This window comes from Chlorocebus sabaeus, chromosome 17, assembly GCF_047675955.1.
Source record: "Chlorocebus sabaeus isolate Y175 chromosome 17, mChlSab1.0.hap1, whole genome shotgun sequence".
In the NCBI taxonomy this organism is placed as follows: domain Eukaryota; kingdom Metazoa; phylum Chordata; class Mammalia; order Primates; family Cercopithecidae; genus Chlorocebus; species Chlorocebus sabaeus.
This window is the reverse complement of record NC_132920.1, coordinates 32,074,975-32,092,315: the sequence shown is the minus strand read 5'-3', so window position 1 is coordinate 32,092,315 and position 17,341 is coordinate 32,074,975. Positions and strand designations below refer to the sequence as shown.

The following is a 17,341-nucleotide window of genomic DNA, read 5'->3' as shown; positions in this document are numbered from 1 at the left end:
CTCAAGCACACACAGTGGTTTGCTGTTTTATCATCACATTTTTACATGGGGCATTCACTGGGTGTAGAGGCTGGCCGCAAATACGATGTCCCGCCGTAGCAAAGTAGCCGCTGTCTCCATCTTGGCGCCCAGCACAGGCTCTCCTACTAGGCGGGCTGCCCCCCGCAGTGAGCGACACATCTCAGCCAGGCGCTGAATGCAGCGGACCACCAGGCCCTCGGGGGTCCCTGAGAGCCCTGCCAACTCGGAGAAGGGCTGTGGGGAAAGTAGGGTGAGAATTGGATGTGCTCACCCTGGGCAGGCTCACCTCAGTCAGCCGTCTGCAAAATCCCAAACCTCAGGTACTCACCATGCCCCGGGCCCACTCATACACAACCTCGACCAGCCCAAAATTCAGCTCGCCCACAAATTCCTCCACCGTTTGGTTCAGGCCACAAGCCACCTGGACCTCACCAATCCGCTTGGCCACAGCCCGGACACGTTCTATTCCCTGCAGGGAAGAAGGAGCGATTAAGGCCTGCCTTCCTGCTCCAGGAGAGGGAAGGACCAGATCAAGGAGGCAGCCATTCCCATCCTCGGGGCACTTACAGGGCAGCAGGGGGTCACTTGGGGGACTACCTGAGGGTGGAGGTCAGGAATGCCACAGCCCTGGCAGGGAGAAAGGAGTGATATCCCCTACCTGCTTGAGGGTGTTTGGGAGCTGATCTCCAGCGTCCCCAGGGCTCTGGCAGACCAGGCCAGAGAGCAAGGCAGCAATCTCCTCAGGCCGCAGGGTACTTAGTGCATTGTCAAACATGAGCTCAGTGAGGAGCAACTCATGGCTGCTCATGGCACAAGCCACCCGCCCTGCCAGCTTCACGGTGCCTGCCTCGTCCACGTAACCCAGGGTTCGGAGCACCTGCAAGAAAAAGAGTGGGCATTGGACACCCTGCTATCCCCTAGCCTCCCTGCCCCAACCACTGCCCCGCCCACCTCTACTCGCTGGTGGTACTCAGGAAGCAGCAGCAGTGACTGATCTGACAGTAGGAAGCGCAGCCGCTCCATCTCCTTCTGTATCTGCATTCGCTCCCGTAGCTTCAGGTACTGCAGAGAGCCACCCGTCAGCCTTCTCCTTGCCCCTTAGCAGGGGTAGACTGAAGACAAGGGCTGAGATGGGGGTGGTCGGTCTACAGGGAACCACAGAGGAAAAGCCCCTACTCCCAGCTCAGGAGTTAGCACCCAGGGTCCTACCTGGGCAGGAAAACGGGGGCTGTGTACACACTGAGCCCCCCGGATCAGCTCCTCCAGCTTCCGGGCCCGGAGCCCACCCTCTACAACCGACACGTCTTTGAGCTGCAGGTCATTGACAGGGTCGAGGGTGGGGGGTCCGGCTGGGTGAGCCTGAGCCAGACGCAGTAGTTCCTGGACAGCAGTGGTCACGGCCGCAAGGGGAGGATCCTTCCTGAAGAGGGAGCAGATCTTAAGATCTGGGGTGAGATCTTCTCTCCCACAGAAGCCCCCCTCAGGCTGTGGGAGCCCTCTTACTACAACCCCCACTTCACAGTCTCCCTTAGGCTGGAGGAGCCCCCTCACTACAACCCCACCAGTTCATGGTCTCCCTCAGGCTGGGGAAAACTCCCAGACCACTGCCCCTCCCCACTTCTACATGCCCCTCTGGAGGAAAAGGGCCTCCCTAGCATCTCTGACTTGAATTTTGGCTGCTGCCTCTTGCTGAAGTCCTCCAAGATCTTCTCCCCATTCACCCGGAGCACTTTGGTGGTGATGGCAGCCATATCTCCTGGCTGGAGCTTGACCACGGTGTGCTCACAAGGCCCTGTGAAAAAGGGAGAGCAGGGCAGACCTTGCCCTGGACCAAGGCATCCTGCTTATACTGCTGGCAGAAAACAGGCATCTGCCGCACTCTCACCTTCAGGCAGGAACAGCTTGAATCCCACGAGGTCATCTGGATAGGGCACCTCTGGAGTGGCTGGCCCCCTGTCCTGTGGGTCCTGGGACAAGGGCTTATCACACAAGACCAGGGTTGTGAATACTCTGCTGGTGGAGTTCGAGGAGACCTGGGGGTGGTCAGAGAGGCCAGGAGAGCGGGGTGTGAGGAGTAGACATCAAAGGTAGGGACCAGATACCCACCCTTGGGCAGGAATCAGGAAGCAACCATGCAGAGCTCACCAGTAGAGAGGGGCGACCAAGTCAAGCGATCAGAGCAGACTTCTTGGGGTTGTGGGAGGAAGGAGTGAGCATGATGTGGTGATGGGAAGGGAGAGGGTGAAAAGGAGGGCAAGAGGGGAAAATGAGGACCCTGTGGTGATGCAACCTGCCCTGGCCAAGTGGGGAAAATGGAGAGAGGGCTCACTCCCTCCCACCCTCTGGAGTCCAAATTCCCATCACCCTCACCTGTAGGATCACTCCCAGTGCGTTGTGATGCTCCTGATTCTTCACAACCACCACCCTTCCTGCTGAGAGAGACTTCAACCCGTTCACAGACTCCATGATGCGTCGCTGAAGAGCAGGGACGCACACAAAGCACAGATGGGAGGAGGCATCACAGGGACACACACTTGGACTAAGTTTAATAGCACCTAGGGTGACACGATCTCCTCCTCCCTTCTCCTATCACCTCCTCAGCACTCACACTTGCTCACCTGAATCATGTGCTGGGTCTCTGTCAGTTCCTCCCCCCAGCCGTAATATTCAGGCAGGTCGACCAGTTGGCCAGTCATGTCAGGCTCCTCCAAAGCCCCCAGCCTCTTGGTCAGTTCGGCCAGGGCTTGTTCTTGGGCCTTGGGTGGAAGCAGGGGGAAGCTGTGAAAGGGGAGTCTCCAGGCCCAGTCTGCCACACCCCCGACCCTCAACACACTGGCCTCTGGATGCCTACCTATTCCCAGCCTGGCTTTGTCCAACCTCCTGCTCCACATACTGGTTACCCAGGCTCCTTACCTTGCTGTCCTTGCGGGAGGGAAACTCAGAGAAGCTCCTCTTCATCATGTCCTCCACCCTGAGGGCATCCACCCGCAGCAAGTTGAGGATCATAGTGTACGTGAGACGGAACTGGGACTGCAGCTGGGATGGCTTCCCCTGGAATCAGGTCAGAGAAGTCAGTGAGATCAGGGTGGGACCTACTGCACCCCAGCCAGTCTTCTGGACTGGGCCTACTCCCATCAGACCTGGTCCCAGCTCTGCAACCATGGGGCCTTTGACAAACCACTTGCTCACCTCTTCTGTAACATAAGGGAGCAAATTGAAATAAATAGACTCAAAGGCCCCATCTAGTTCCGTATTCACGGAGGAGAAAACTGGAAGAGATAGGCTTCAATCTCATCCTTGGATTTGCTCACTCCTACCTCGGCTTCTCCCAGGCAAAACAAAAAAGTCAGAGAAAGTTGGGCGCTGTGGCTCACACCTATAGTCCCAGCACTTTGGGAAGCTGAGGCAGACAGATTGCTTGAGCCCAGGAGTTCAAGACCAACCTGGGCAACATAGCAAAACCTCATCTCTACAAAAAATAGAAAAAGAAAAAAAAAAAAAAATTAGCCAGGCATGGTGCATGTGCCTGGAATCCCAGCTACTTGGGAGGCTGAGATGGGAGGATCACTTGAGCCTGGGAGGCAGAGGTTGCAGTGATCCAAGATTATGCCACTGCACTACAGCCTAGGTGACCCTGCCTCCAAAAAAAAAAAAAGAAGAAGAAGAAAAAGAACAAGTCAGAAGAGAGGAGAATGGAAGACAGAATCCAGCAAGGTCCTGGAGCTGGGGCCCTGCCCAGGATGCTGGGTCACTCACCATCATCATGCGGTGCAGGTCTGCCATCTCGGGCACTCGGCCCTTGCAGAGCAGGATAACGGTGCCTGTGGGGTCCAGGCCCCTCCGCCCTGCCCGGCCTGCCATCTGCACATACTCCCCAGGGAGCAGGTCCCGGAAGGTGGAGCCATCGTGCTTGCGCATGGAGTCAAACACTACTGTACGAGCTGGCATGTTTACTCCCATGGCAAAGGTCTCTGTGGCAAACAAGACCTGGGACAGAGGAGAACAGAAAGGATTAGCAAAGTCTCTACATATACACGCCCCCAGCCCTGGCCAAGCCCACCTTACTTTGTAGGCACAAGGCACCATCCCAGTTGTTACTTATGGGTTCTCATCGAACTCTCCAGGCAAATCTATGGGATTGGTACTACTGTTTTCCTCATTTTACTTATGTAGCTACTTATTTCTATTTCTTTCCTTTTACCCCCATATCCCATTCCCATCCCTGACTGCAATCATTCCAATGTATCCAACAAATATTTTTATATAAATATGACCTTATAGAACATGTCTTCCTTTGTGAGCTTGTAGTTTATAATTCATATAAAAAGTGGTTATATATCTGATTTTTTGTTTCTTCTTTTTCTCCACCTAGTGTTTCAACATCTGCCCATGTTCCTGTGGTCACTGCTTCCAACTGCTGCTGAACACTCTATGAGTGCACCCCCCACACTAACTTTCCCTCTCTCCCAGTGAAGGGCACCCTGGTACTACCAACACCCTGCCACCACAAACAAAGGAAGGGTGTAAACGTTCTCTCTCAGACCACGGTGAGAATTTCTTGGTGATACATACCCAGGAATGAAATATAGGCTCAGAGTATGATATACCTTTTGTTTGTTTCTTTGTTTGTTTTTGTTTTAAGATGGAGTCTCACTCTGTCACCAGGCTGGAGTGCAACGGCGTGATCTTGGCTCACTGCAACCTCCACCTCCTGGGTTCAAGCAATTCTCCCGCCTCAGCCTCCCGAGTAGCTGGGACTACAGGCGCGCGTCACCGTGCCCAGCTAATTTTTGTATTTTTAGTAGAGACAGGGTTTCACCACGGTGGCCAGGATGGTCTCAATCTCTTGACCTCGTGATCCACCCACCTCAGCCTCCCAAAGTGCTGTGATTACAGGTGTGAGCCACCATGCCTGGCCAATATAGTTATTTTGTCTAAATAGTGCCAGGGTGCATTCCAAACTGGCTAGGCATCCTGTACAAGGATTCCCAGAACCCTGCAACTTCCTACAACTCTGGCAACACTCGGCATTAACTAGTTTCCTAAATTTTACCAGTCTAATAGCTATAAAGTCATATCTTGTGAGTACTTCCATTTGTATATTTCTGATTACTAATAACTTTTCAAATTATTAGCTAGTTTGCTAGCTTCCTGGGTTTCTTTTCTGAGACCTACGTGTTCATATCTTATGCATCCCCATTTTAAGATGAGAAACCTGAAATTCAGGAAGGTTAAGTAATTTGTCCAGGATGATACTATGAATACACGGTGGACCTGGGATTCAAACCCAGGTAGTCTGGATCCAGAGCCCAGGTTCTTAACCACAGCACTGGCCTGCCTAAACCTCTGCCCCTCTGCCCTCTGGGCAGCCCCTAAGCAGGTAACAAGCACCGAGGAGTTCCTTTCCCACCACCACATGCACCTTGACCAGGCCGCGGCTGAAGAGCATCTCCACGATCTCCTTGAGGATAGGCAGGATGCCGCTATGGTGCACACCCAGGCCACGATTCAGGAGCTCTGACATGTGCAGGACCTTTGGTGGGAGGAGGCCCATGGTCAGGGATGGAGTCTCAGAACACCCTATCCTTACCAGTCTGCTAAATGTGTACATGCATACACACATACGCACACAGATGCACCTGGGGCAGCTGGCGGTCAGAGCCACGGAGGCGAGCAAGGCAGCGCTGCAGGAAGAGGTGGATCTCACTCTTCTCTGAACTGGTGGTGAGGTCAAGGGAGGTGAGGCCTGAGGCCTGCTCATCACAGCGGCCCCGGGAGAAGGTGAACACCACCACAGGCAACTGGGCCCGTGTGCGGAGGGAGGCCAGGAGGGACAGGTACACTCCGCGGTCCTGGAGAAGGAAGGGGAAGGGGCAGAGGTTGAGTTCCTGAACCAATGAGAGGTGAGCTAGTGTTAACTGGGGCAGTGCTCAAAGTTCAAGTCAAAACCCCTGGGGAACAACGAAAAAAAAAGATGGGAGGAAAAATGGGTGCTGGCAGGTACAAAACCCTCCCAGTTCTCACCTGTGCAGGGCCCCCCTGATGTGTGGGCTGCTTGGCCCCAAAGGTCTGGGCATGTTTGCTCATTCTCTCCTTCTTGGCCTCCACAGCTGCATAGTACCTGGGGCACAGGGAGGGGCAGCCGTCATGTCCAGCTAGGGACCCAGCCCTAACTCTTTCCCCCATCTCGGGGCTCACCCTTTTGTATGGAAGGCTCCTCGAGAGTCCAGCAACAAAAAGAGCTCCCCCTGGGTTTTGGAGCTGTTCCCTGTGAAAAGATAGTGCTCCAGGGGCACGGGGCGGGTTACAGTGCTAATCACATAGATCTGACGACGCTTCAGTCGCCTGAAGGAAGGAGAGGGTAGCAAGTCAGGGATGGGAGTGTGGGAAGGAACCCACATCCCCACACCCTTCCCTACCGCTCCAACTTTACCCAGTCTTTCCTGAGACCCAAAATGGAAGGCTATCCCCCAACATCCCATTCCATTTCAACATGCAAAGTAATCTGGACCCAAAGGGGATCCCACAGCCACCAGGTGGGACATGTTCCCCAGCCTCACCCCTAAGGCCTGACCACTCTCCTTGCTGTGGTAGACTTAGTGCCCCCACCCCAATCAAGGAGTACTGTAGCCCCCATCAACCAGGCAACCCAGGACACACGTCTCACCCAATCCAGTCAGCAAACTCAAGGGCGTTGGGGACGGTGGCACTCAGAAGGATGATAGAAACGTGGTCAGGGAGCATGATGAGCACCTCCTCCCACACGACCCCACGCTGGGCACAGAGAGGGAAGAGAGGTCACAGGAGGGCAGGAGCTGCCCTTCTGCCCCTAAAGAGGCACGGGATTCCGTATGGGGGTAAAGAAAGCAGGAAGGTGCCCTGAGTGTGTAGAATAAGGGAGCCGTTCAACTGGTCCCAAAGGAAAGGACTGCCGGCATCTGCAGAGCCCAAGGCCCTTACCTCGGCATCGTTGATATAGTGAACCTCATCAAAGATGACCCACTCCAGGTCCCGAATAACATCTGAGCCACTGTACAGCATGGAGCTGGGGAGAAGAGGCCAAGGATTGACTCCTCAGTGGCTCGTCTCCATCCCCTCTTCAGACTCTCCACAACAGCCACATCTTCCCAGCCAAAACTCGCCTGTATTGAGTGTCCATCTCTCACCGAAGGATCTCTGTGGTCATGATGAGGCAGGAGGCCTCCGGGTGCAGCTGCACATCCCCAGTGAGCAACCCCACATCCCCAAACGTGTTTCGGAAGTCCCGGAACTTCTGGTTGCTCAGGGCCTTGATGGGCGAAGTGTAGATGGTGCTGGGGAAAGAACATGAAGTTAGCCAGTCCCTCTGCAGACTCATGGCCCACGCCTCCTCTCCCACATGGAGCTCTCGCAGAAGCATGCCCCAGAAGCTTAGTTGCTCCACTTCTTCACCCAAACTGCCCTACATTCTCTTTCATGATATAACCCCAGAAAAATTCTGTCCCCAATCCCTTCCTAAACTAACCCAGGTCATTCTTCTAACCTTTCTCCCCACCATGCCTTTTCATTTCTCTCTGGGCTCTTGTCTCAGTCTCACCCCTGAACCTCTCACTTAAAGGATGAGCTAGAGAGGTGGGGGAAGAGATGGGATTTTCAAAGGCTGCAGGAGAAAATGGGGCTGGCTGGTGAAGGGGGAGGTTGGCGAAGCAACTCGTACCGTGTCATGTGTTTCTGGGCCAGGGCAATGGCATATTCAGCCACAACTGTTTTTCCTGCAGATGTGTGAGCTGCAACAAAGACAGAGTCATGCCGCTCCAAGTGCAGGATGGCCTGTTTCTGAAACACATCTGGCTCAAATGCCCACTATGGGAGAGAGAAATAGACAGGAGCTGAAGAAAGGAGCAGGGCCTTCCTGCCTCCTGCTTATGGAGCACACAGGGCAGGGGGATGAAGGCCAGAGCCAGCCGAGGCTAGGACTAAGGACCAAGACTGGCCTGGGATGGATCTGACCTCTGGCGGATAGAGGAGACAAGGGGTTGGCTGGGAGTGTGACCCAGCAAGAGGTAGAGGAGCATGTGAACATGGGGCCAAAGTACCTGGAAGGCTGGCTGGGGAATGAGGCGATAGAAATCACCAACGGGGGAGGTGGCATCCACAGGTATGGCCCACTGCTCCTGAGGTGGAGGCTCTGGGGCTTCTGGGGCGGATACAGCTGTGGACGCTTCCTGGAAGAGTCAGGGGTAGGGGTTATAAAGATACAACCAGAGGGCTCTCGATTACCACTCCTCCCAAAAGATGTCCCTTTCTTCCCCTCAGACTCATCCTAGCCAGTCCACATCCTGGTGGCAAGGCTCTTTCTCGCCTCCACTATGCAGAACCACCAACCTTCAACACTAGGTCCTCCAAACTGCTTGCTCGGGCCAGGGGAATACTGCAGGGAGAGGCTGAAACAGTGTCCCTTCTGGAACCTCCTGGCTGTCCCACTGCCTCATTCTCATCCTCTTCACCCCCACCCAAATCCAGAGGCTCCAACAGATAGCTAAGGCTTAGTAGTCCAGGAGCTGGAGTTGGACGATCTGAGAAGCAAGGCAACAAGGTCAACCTCGTCATGCTGACATCTCTGTTCCTTAGGAGAAAGACATGATTTCTCCTACACCCCACTCAAAAACCAAAACGAACCTTTTGGTGCAAAGTCCATGCCTTTCTTGAAACCAGGTGGAACAGTAAGAAGATCTGTAGGACAGGGACATGGAATCAGGGTCACTGCACACTGGTGAACAAATCGTGTACATTATATAAACCTAAAAGATACCATTTACAGGACAGATGCTGTAGAAGGGGATGTTTGCTATGGCACTTTCCCAACAGATGACAGTAAAGGTTGTTGTGGACAGGATATCTCTTTCTAATTTTCTCAGAGGCATGGGAGGGCTAGCAGTAGCCCAGTGATAGCCTGGGCTCTTCCTCCTCAGGGTTCAGACTCAGAGCCCTACCTTACCTTTCTCAAAGTCTATCTCCTCCTCAGCCTCCTCCCATGTGTTCAGATCTGTTATGGTGGGTTCATCCATCCCCCCTGGGAAGAGACAGGACAGACAGGGATTCATGGGATGAGGATAATACAAGATAGGTGGGGAACCCTTCCCTGGAGATTAAGGACACCCTCTTCTACCATCCCATCTCCACAAGAGTCACCTGGCCAGAAGGGATACTGAGTTGGATTTCCCCATAAGGACTGGGAGGCTGGCCCTGGAGGCCGGCGAAGAGACAAGGAGGTTGTGGCCGAGAGATTTGTGTTCTCCAGCAAGACCTAAAGCAAGAGATCAGAGCCCCAATGAGGTTGAGCTTGTCTCTGATCACCTCCCCTTCTCCCCAACTCTGTTTCTTATGACCCCTGACCTCCTACCTCTTTGTAACCCAGTATCTGGCCTGTGGTTGGGTGTCTTTGGGCCTGTAGGTCAGATGGGACTGGGGCTCCCAGGACAGCCAAAAGAGACCAGGGATCCGTCTTCCTTTGCCATTTTCTGGAGAGGAAAAAAGTAATTTTTGGGTCTTTTTTCTTCCTCTGCCCCAGCTTCCTTCAGGAACCCATCACCCTAGTCTAAGCCCCTCCAGACTCCTCACCTGGCTGAGTGCTCCACACCATGCAGAGGCAGCCAGGCTGGGGATGACAGAAACAACTGTTCTGCTTCTTGCTGCAGATCTGGGGCACAGGGAGGGAGGCCATGGGGAAGCTGAAACAAGGGCAAGATGAGAGGCATTAGGTAAGGAAAGAGGGTAAAATGCAGACAAAAGAGGTGATGGGATTTGTGTTCAGATCAGAAATGGTAGATGTGTCGAACAGACTAGGACAATCAGGCTTGGCCAAAAACTACCCGCTACTGAATTACCTGGGGCAGATTTTGGATTTCAGAAACATGGAGGCTGGACCTAGGAATCTGCATTTTTAAAAAGCTCCCCTGCTAGTCATGAAGCACATGAAATTTAAGACTCACTGATTTTAGAAAAAGGGGTCCCAGACCTAAGGATGAAGAGTTGGAGGCTCAAAGCCTAGCATCTCAGTCACCAAGTGCCCTGGGGCTTGGAGACAGAAGGGAGCTCCATGGAGAAAGAGCAGCTCTTAAAGCAAAAATATCCCCAGGACTCTCTGCTGTCTTCACATGGACTGCAGATACACTGGGCTGGAAGCTGTCCAACACCCGTTCAGGCTGGGATGGACAGGAGTACAAGCACAGATGAACAAGGTTAAGCTAGATCCTACTGTGAGGAGGGTGAAGGAGGTTTGGACTCAATCAGGGTCAAAGGTTAGGGTCAAAAGTCACTCACGCTGCTCTCCGGAGCTCCAGGCAAGTTCAGCAGCTCCCAGCGACCCGTGCATCCGAGCTCCACGGCCCGAAGGGGTAGGTCCAGGGGATCTGGAGGAGGTAGCACTACGGGGAAAAGTCAAAAGTCAGGGGTCAAAGGTCATTCCATGTCTGCTACTCCGTTCCATTTCACTCCCCTCCCCCTCACCGAGTCGCTCTGTCTCCATCATTCTGGAGCCACAGCGCCTGCCGAGCACCCGGAAATGCTGCAAGTAGTCCCTGCGAGGTAAGCCCCGCCCCGGAACGGGCGGAAGTAGAGACAACTTCCGGCACGGCCCCGCCGAGAGCGTGAACTATCGCTGCGGAGGGGCAGACCTGGACCGGTGGAAGGCCGGGCGGAAGTGCGTGCCTGGGGCCGCCTTGGTTACCGCGTTTTCCGCCCTTCGCTACGTCATCGTTGTGAGCCCGCTATCAGCGGCCAGCGCGGGCGCGGCCGGAGACCGTGGGGCCTGCGGTTGCCGCCCCCTCAGGTAAGGCCCTCTGCTTCTCACTCTTCGGCCCCTTTTTTCATAGCCCTTTCTCTCTTCTTCCTCTTTGAGTTGCTCTGAGGGCGCTACGCTGGCTCCACCGCCTTCTCTGCCGTTCGAACCCCGCGGCTGTCCTTACCCCAGCGAGGGTAGGGGGGTCGGGTGCCATCGTCTTGCCGACGGAGTGGGTGTTTGTCCCTCCCTGAGCCACATGGTTCCTCGAGGTGCTGGTGTCTGTGATCCCTGGAGACAGGAGGGAATGCTGGATGATCCCGACCAGCGGGAGCTTGGACAGCATCCTGGTTTAAGCAAGGAGTAGGGAAAGCCAAAGGCAAGAGTAGGCAGACCTGAAGGGGTGGAGTTGGGTACAGTGTGGACGGCGTGTGAACCCCGGGTGGTAACAGGGGAGAAAGATGTCTTGGGCCCTGCCCCTGAACTAGGAGCCACCATGTTGGTGATACCCCCCGGACTGAGCGAGGAAGAGGAGGCTCTGCAGAAGAAATTCAACAAACTCAAGAAAAAGGTGAGGGACTGTGTGTGGACATGGCCTAACCTTTCACAGACTCTGCACTCTGAGAAGATCTGGGGTGAGTGTGAGCGAATGGGAAAGTTTTTCTGGCCCGTATCTAGAGACATATCACCCACCTCACAGTGTAGCTTCGAGAGGTGGGCTTTCCCAAGCCCTAGTGTGGACCTTCTGTCTTTTCTGTGCAATCGGCCATGGGATTTTCTTCCTTTCCAATGGCTTTTAGTACCACCTAAGAGCTGATGATCCCCAAGTTTGTTTTTCCAGTTCTATCCAGTGTCATACTGAAAAACTTCAGATACCCAAAGTTGGAGCTATCATCTTTCTATTCTTGATCTTCCAAGTAAGATTGACTACACCAATTCTGCCACGCGTTTGGACTCAAAATCTCATCTCTGACTTCTCCGCTATTTGCATAATCAAGCGTTTGCCAAGTCTTCTTGTTTTTTCTTTTGAAGCAATTTTTCCTGTTTATTCTCCATTGTGTATTCCCCCGAGCAGGGCTTTATTGACATTCACATGGGCCATTGTAATGGTCTCTCAACAAATTTCTCAGTCTTTTTGTTTTTATAACAGACTTCTTCACTCTTGGTCAAACGATCCATTGAAAACACAAAATTCTGCTCCCTCTGTTTCTCAAAAACCGTAAATGGCTTCACATTGTCTATATAACAAAGCCCCAAAACCTTAGTTTGGCAGCCTTGTCTAGTAAAGTAGAACTATTCACTACTCCCAAAACATGCATTCCCAAAGCATTCTTACCTCTGCATGTTTGCCATCCTGTCTTCTTTTTCTAAAATACCCTTCTTCTCTCTGTGTCGTGCAGAGATACGGGGGAGGGCCTAGTTTAATAGCCATTAAACATCAGAAAATCTTACTAGCTTTCAGCTATGAATAATCTGCACCTCTTATCGTATTGCTAACTCACTCAGTTTATTTTTATTTCTCAGACTATAAGCTTCTTGAGGATAGGAACAATGCTTTAGCCTCCTGGATATCCCTGTTACAAAGTCATGTCTGGGCCTTATTCAATATGCAGGAAATAGATGGATGAAGCCTCCAGGAAAGGCACATAGACTTATACTTACTTGCAGCTTATATCCTAGGATTCTAGTCCATGATCAAATTCTTTGTCTTCAACCTCAAAAATGTAACACTCTGGAAAACCTCTGGGTTCCGTGGTTTGGTTAGATTAGGAATTTCCGGCATCATACATGATCTAGGGGACCAGAGGCAAGAGGCAGAGTACATCAATGCACCACTCTGAGGACATCAAGAAAGATGGTCCCTGGAGTGATGTGCCCAGGGGTCTTGGGAGAAGAACCGGCTAGGGGCTGGCCCTCACTGACCTCTCTCCTCTCACCCTTGTTCCCAGAAAAAGGCATTGCTGGCTCTGAAGAAGCAAAGTAGCAGCAGCACAACCAGCCAAGGCGGTGTCAAACGCTGTGAGTGACAGGGGAAATGGGGATGGACTGGAAGTGGGCAGCATGGGGCTGACCTTCATCATGGCCTGGTCAACATAATGCCTCTTCCCCTTATCACTCCAGCACTATCAGAGCAGCCTGTCGTGGACACAGCCACAGCAACAGAGCAGGCAAAGCAGCTGGTGAAATCAGGAGCCATCAGTGCCATCAAGGCTGAGACCAAGAACTCAGGCTTCAAGCGTTCTCGAACCCTTGAGGGGAAGTTAAAGGTGGGCACAAACAGAAGGATTGTTTAGAGGGCATCCCTCCAAGTTGGAATGTAGATGGGTTTGGGGAAAAATATGCATACTCAAGCACTGGCAAATTGCTGTACCATTCTGAGTTTCGCCTCTCAAATATAAAATGAAAAAACTAGGTGACTCCTGAATTCTCCATTTTACAAATTTTGTAGTTCTAATCCACCTTGGATTGGAGCTCTTGGAATATGTCGCTCTAAGGGATGGAAAGGGCAGAAAATGTTATCAGATTCAAGAGAGGTTCAAATAAACTGAATATATAACATATCAAGTCACTTATAAAAAGTATCAGCTGGGCGTGGTGGCTCATGCCTATAATCCCAGCACTTTGGGAGGCCAAGGTGGGCAGATCACTTGAGGTTAGGAGTTTGAGACCAACCTGGCCAATATGGTGAAACCCGTCTCTACTAAACATAACAAAAATTCGCAGGGCATGGTGATGCACGCCTATAGTCCCAGTTACTGAGGAGTCTGAGGCCAGAGAATCGCTTGAACCTAGGAGGCACAGGTTGCAGTGAGTGGAGATCGCACCACTGTACTCCACCCTGGGCGACAGAGCAAGACTCTATCTCAAAACAAAACCAAAAAGCTGCAATGGCAGGTGTGGCAGTGGCTCATTCCTATAATTAGAGCACTTTAGGAGGCCAAGGTAGGAGGATTGCTTGAGGCCAGGAATTTGAGACCAGCCCTGGCAACATAGTGAAACCCTATCTCTACAAAAAAAATAAAAAATAAAAAAATACAGAAATTAGCCAAGCATAGTAGAGCGCATCTCTAGTCTCAGCTACTAGGGAGGCTAAGGTGGGAGGATTGCTTGAGCCTGGGAGGTCAAGGCTGCAGCAAGCTATGATTGCACTATTGCACTCCAACCTGGACAACAGAGCAACACCCTGTCTCAAAAAATAAAAACAAATAAATAAAACCACATAGTCAAATAAGAAATGTATATAGTGTTAAAAGGAAAGAAGAGATCAGAGGAAATCTAGAAGAGGGTGAGGGAAGAGGAACATCTCTGTTCCATGGTTGGGCAGCCTCCTGCTCCACACTGAGGTAGGTCTCTCACCTCTCCAGGACCCCGAGAAGGGACCAGTCCCCACTTTCCAGCCGTTCCAGAGGAGCATATCTGCTGATGACGACCTGCAAGAGGTAAAGGCTTCTAATTTCTGTCCCTGAGGGGTTGGGGATGGAGGAACATGAGAAACTAACTTATTTTGGACCACATGTTAGCAACTGGGAATCATCTTAACTGTTCTTGGTCTCTTTTACAGTCATCTAGACGTCCCCAGAGGAAATCTCTGTATGAGAGGTTAGAGAGTAGAGATAAGACTGGGCCCACTTGGTGGGGTTGATTGCCTGAGTCCTTGGGAGGTTTGGGCTGTAGAAGCTGTGCTATTGAGGGAATATTGAGTCTCCACAGGGTCCGAGGGGAAAGGTAAAACCCCCCTTTGATCTTCAGTCTGCATCTCCCCAGCTTTGTGTCTTCTAGCGATCGACTTCGAGAACTAGGGCCAGATGGAGAAGAGGCAGAGGGCCCAGGGGCTGGTGATGGTCCCCCTCGAAGCTTTGACTGGAGCTATGAAGAACGCAGTGGTGCCCACTCCTCAGCCTCCCCTCCCCGAAGCCGCAGCCGGGACCGCAGCCATGAGAGGAACCGGGACAGAGACCGAGATCGGGAGCGGGATCGAGACAGAGACCGAGAGCGGGACAGGGATCGGGATCGGGATCGGGATCGAGATCGAGATCGAGATCGAGATCGAGACCGGGAACGGGACAGGGATCGGGAGCGGGAGCGGGATCGAGACCGAGACCGAGACCGAGAGGGTCCTTTCCGCAGTGAGTGATCTTGGCTGGAGGTCAAGGTGACCTTAACTGAGGTTTATGTGGGTCCTACCAAGTGAAGTGTGGGATGGACCATGTCTTGTGACTGTGATTCCTGCTCCCAAAGGGTCGGACTCCTTCCCTGAACGGCGAGCCCCTAGGAAAGGGAATACTCTCTATGTATACGGAGAAGACATGACGCCTACCCTTCTCCGTGGGGCCTTCTCTCCTTTTGGAAACATCATTGACCTCTCCATGGACCCACCCAGAAAGTAAGGATGACAACAGGGCATGATGAGAAGTCCTGGGCGAATCCTGGGGTGTGAGACTTGAGGGAGGAAGCTGCCCTCCCGGCAGCCGCCTATGATCGCTGGGTTTGGTTGGGTCCAGAAGAGCCCCTTGGCTCTCCACTGACCCTGTTTTTTCTTATCCCAGCTGTGCCTTCGTCACCTATGAAAAGATGGAGTCAGCAGATCAGGCCGTTGCTGAGGTTGGAACTTCGCAAATCTGTTCTTCCCATCGCTTCTGCTGTTCTCATGTGTTCTCATCAAAATACTAGATGCCAGGAAGAAGTTGGTTCCTCTTGATAAAGAAAGTCTCTCCCTATTCACACAGAAAAACTTACATTCTCAGATTCCTTATTCAGTCTACTCCTAGGATAGCAATTCCTGGAATAGCTTCTTTGGTTTATCTGTAATGTTTTCCTCCCCATCCTCTGCCTCCCCTCTTCTGCTTTAGCTCAACGGGACCCAGGTGGAGTCTGTACAGCTCAAAGTCAACATAGCCCGGAAACAGCCCATGCTGGATGCCGCTACTGGCAAGTCTGTCTGGGGCTCCCTCGGTAAGAATGGGATTTTCTTTCCCATCCTCTCCCCTACAGCACACTCCTTTTGGTTCCCCCACACATCCTTGGGTTTCCTAGAGATTATCGAGGTCAGAGTGTGTGCAGAGGCTGTGGGAATGGGAAGGAAAATTTCAGATCATCTGTTAGTTAGAGGTAAAGAAAGGAGAGAAAAGGATTGAGAACAGCTTCCAAAGCAGCGACTGGAACAAGGAAGAAAATGGGAGCTGGAGTGAGATTAGTGAGAAAGATGAGTGTCTCATGGGGCTTGTTCATTTTGAAATGGAGTAGAGTGAATTTCGTAAGTATTTGAAAGTAGGGATCTGGAACTCAGGTGTGAGGTAAGGAATGAAAACATAGATTAAGTCATCTGCATCACAGGGTGGCTCCGCGATCATGAGGGAGACTGATTTCGGAGAAAAAAAACGACCCAGGACTAGACTTGAGGAATACTCAGGGACTATGTTAGGAAACAGGACTGTCCACCTCACGCCCCACATGTCTCCAGCTCTCCTGACATGTTAGGCTAACGTTGAGCCTAACGTTAGCAAAGGAGACAGGAGGAGGGGTCAGAGGGCTGGGAGCAGCACCAGAGGGGCCTGGGCCACTGAAGCGAAAGGACACATGCTTTGAGAAAGAGGGAGTAGCCAGCAGTGTCAAGGTACAGAGATCACAGGATGGGAAGTGGGTGGGAGAGATTCTCTCTAGGTCAGGGGTGGTGGGCATGGAATCTTTGGATGGGGTGAAGAGAGTAACATGTCTGGTGGAGGGAGGAAAAGAGGAAGGGGAAGAAACAGCTAGAGGCTTGAGAGAGAATGGTGAGGGCCAAAGCTACATGCTGGATGAGTTCTGGTGGAGCTAGTAGCATTCCTTAGTATGAGTAACCCATTTACCTGAAAGTAGATTTTCCTGGGAAAGGAGTGAGGAGAAAGAAGGACTCAGAGCAACAGTGGCCTTTCAGGCAAAAGAAAGGAACTAGAGTTGACCAGCACGTCAATAAAGGGCTACAGAGGCTTTCTAGTTTTTAGCTTCTGACATACTGACTATAAGTAGTGGGTTAATATCATTCATATGTCTCAACAATGACATTTGGGATTTTTCTAAGAACAAAACATTCATCAAAATGTCCACTTACACTCTCCTTGGCCGTGGGTTGGCACAAAGGAGCTAAGGAAGACAGGCCATCCTGGCCACCAGAGGGCAGCGTGGAAACTGGGTTTCCAGGGGCCAGCAGCCAGGACTGAGGTGGTCAGGAGTCAGCCTCAGGGTCTGATCTATGATCTCCTTTAGACCTTAACTGTTCCTCTCCTCCCTCCCTAGCTGTCCAGAACAGCCCTAAGGGTTGCCACCGGGACAAGAGGACCCAGATTGTCTACAGTGATGATGTCTACAAGGAAAACCTTGTGGATGGCTTCTAGGGAACAGAGCTGGATTCCTTGTGCCTCATATGCCCCAATGCTGGTCTCAGTAAAACACTGAGGTAGAAGCTTACACATCTCCCTCAGCCTCTGGTTTTTCAGCACTTGGGATTGGGGTTAAGCCTTTAAAAATGGGTGTCAGGTTTGATCTCAGTGTAACAACATGGCCAGTGCCCATTCCCCACTCCCT

General features: G+C 52.2%; 2 protein-coding genes across 4 annotated transcripts; one reads left to right on the top strand and one right to left on the bottom strand.

The window, feature by feature from the left end:
- Positions 1 to 14: 14 nt before the first annotated feature.
- SKIC2 (SKI2 subunit of superkiller complex) lies at positions 15 to 10,625 on the bottom strand. Of its 2 annotated transcripts, XM_007973056.3 has the most exons (28): positions 10,510 to 10,625; positions 10,324 to 10,427; positions 9,622 to 9,731; positions 9,404 to 9,521; positions 9,193 to 9,307; positions 8,999 to 9,073; positions 8,680 to 8,733; positions 8,386 to 8,576; positions 8,097 to 8,225; positions 7,718 to 7,863; positions 7,188 to 7,334; positions 6,982 to 7,066; positions 6,689 to 6,795; positions 6,220 to 6,366; positions 6,046 to 6,142; positions 5,661 to 5,873; positions 5,444 to 5,554; positions 3,778 to 4,008; positions 2,935 to 3,072; positions 2,640 to 2,777; positions 2,392 to 2,496; positions 1,907 to 2,054; positions 1,687 to 1,813; positions 1,231 to 1,441; positions 973 to 1,083; positions 680 to 898; positions 350 to 490; positions 15 to 255 (listed from the first exon to the last, which is right to left on the bottom strand). In XM_007973056.3, exons 1-28 carry the CDS (start codon positions 10,529 to 10,531, stop codon positions 55 to 57), a joined length of 3,741 nt encoding a protein of 1,246 aa, XP_007971247.3. In that variant the 5' UTR covers positions 10,532 to 10,625; the 3' UTR covers positions 15 to 54. The 2 variants fall into 2 exon arrangements, with proteins under 2 accessions (XP_007971247.3, XP_007971248.3); XM_007973057.3 differs by lacking the exons at positions 15 to 255; positions 350 to 490; positions 680 to 898 and having other exon boundaries at positions 1,041 to 1,146.
- Positions 10,626 to 10,633: 8 nt separating this feature from the next.
- Positions 10,634 to 17,224, top strand: NELFE (negative elongation factor complex member E). 2 transcript variants are annotated; one of them, XM_007973053.3, is made up of 11 exons: positions 10,634 to 10,831; positions 11,269 to 11,351; positions 12,730 to 12,799; positions 12,902 to 13,047; positions 14,146 to 14,220; positions 14,343 to 14,380; positions 14,546 to 14,907; positions 15,020 to 15,164; positions 15,328 to 15,382; positions 15,631 to 15,733; positions 17,054 to 17,224. In XM_007973053.3, exons 2-11 carry the CDS (start codon positions 11,277 to 11,279, stop codon positions 17,149 to 17,151), a joined length of 1,167 nt encoding a protein of 388 aa, XP_007971244.3. In that variant the 5' UTR covers positions 10,634 to 10,831; positions 11,269 to 11,276; the 3' UTR covers positions 17,152 to 17,224. The 2 variants fall into 2 exon arrangements, with proteins under 2 accessions (XP_007971244.3, XP_007971246.3); XM_007973055.3 differs by having other exon boundaries at positions 10,718 to 10,831; positions 14,561 to 14,907.
- Positions 17,225 to 17,341: the final 117 nt, after the last annotated feature.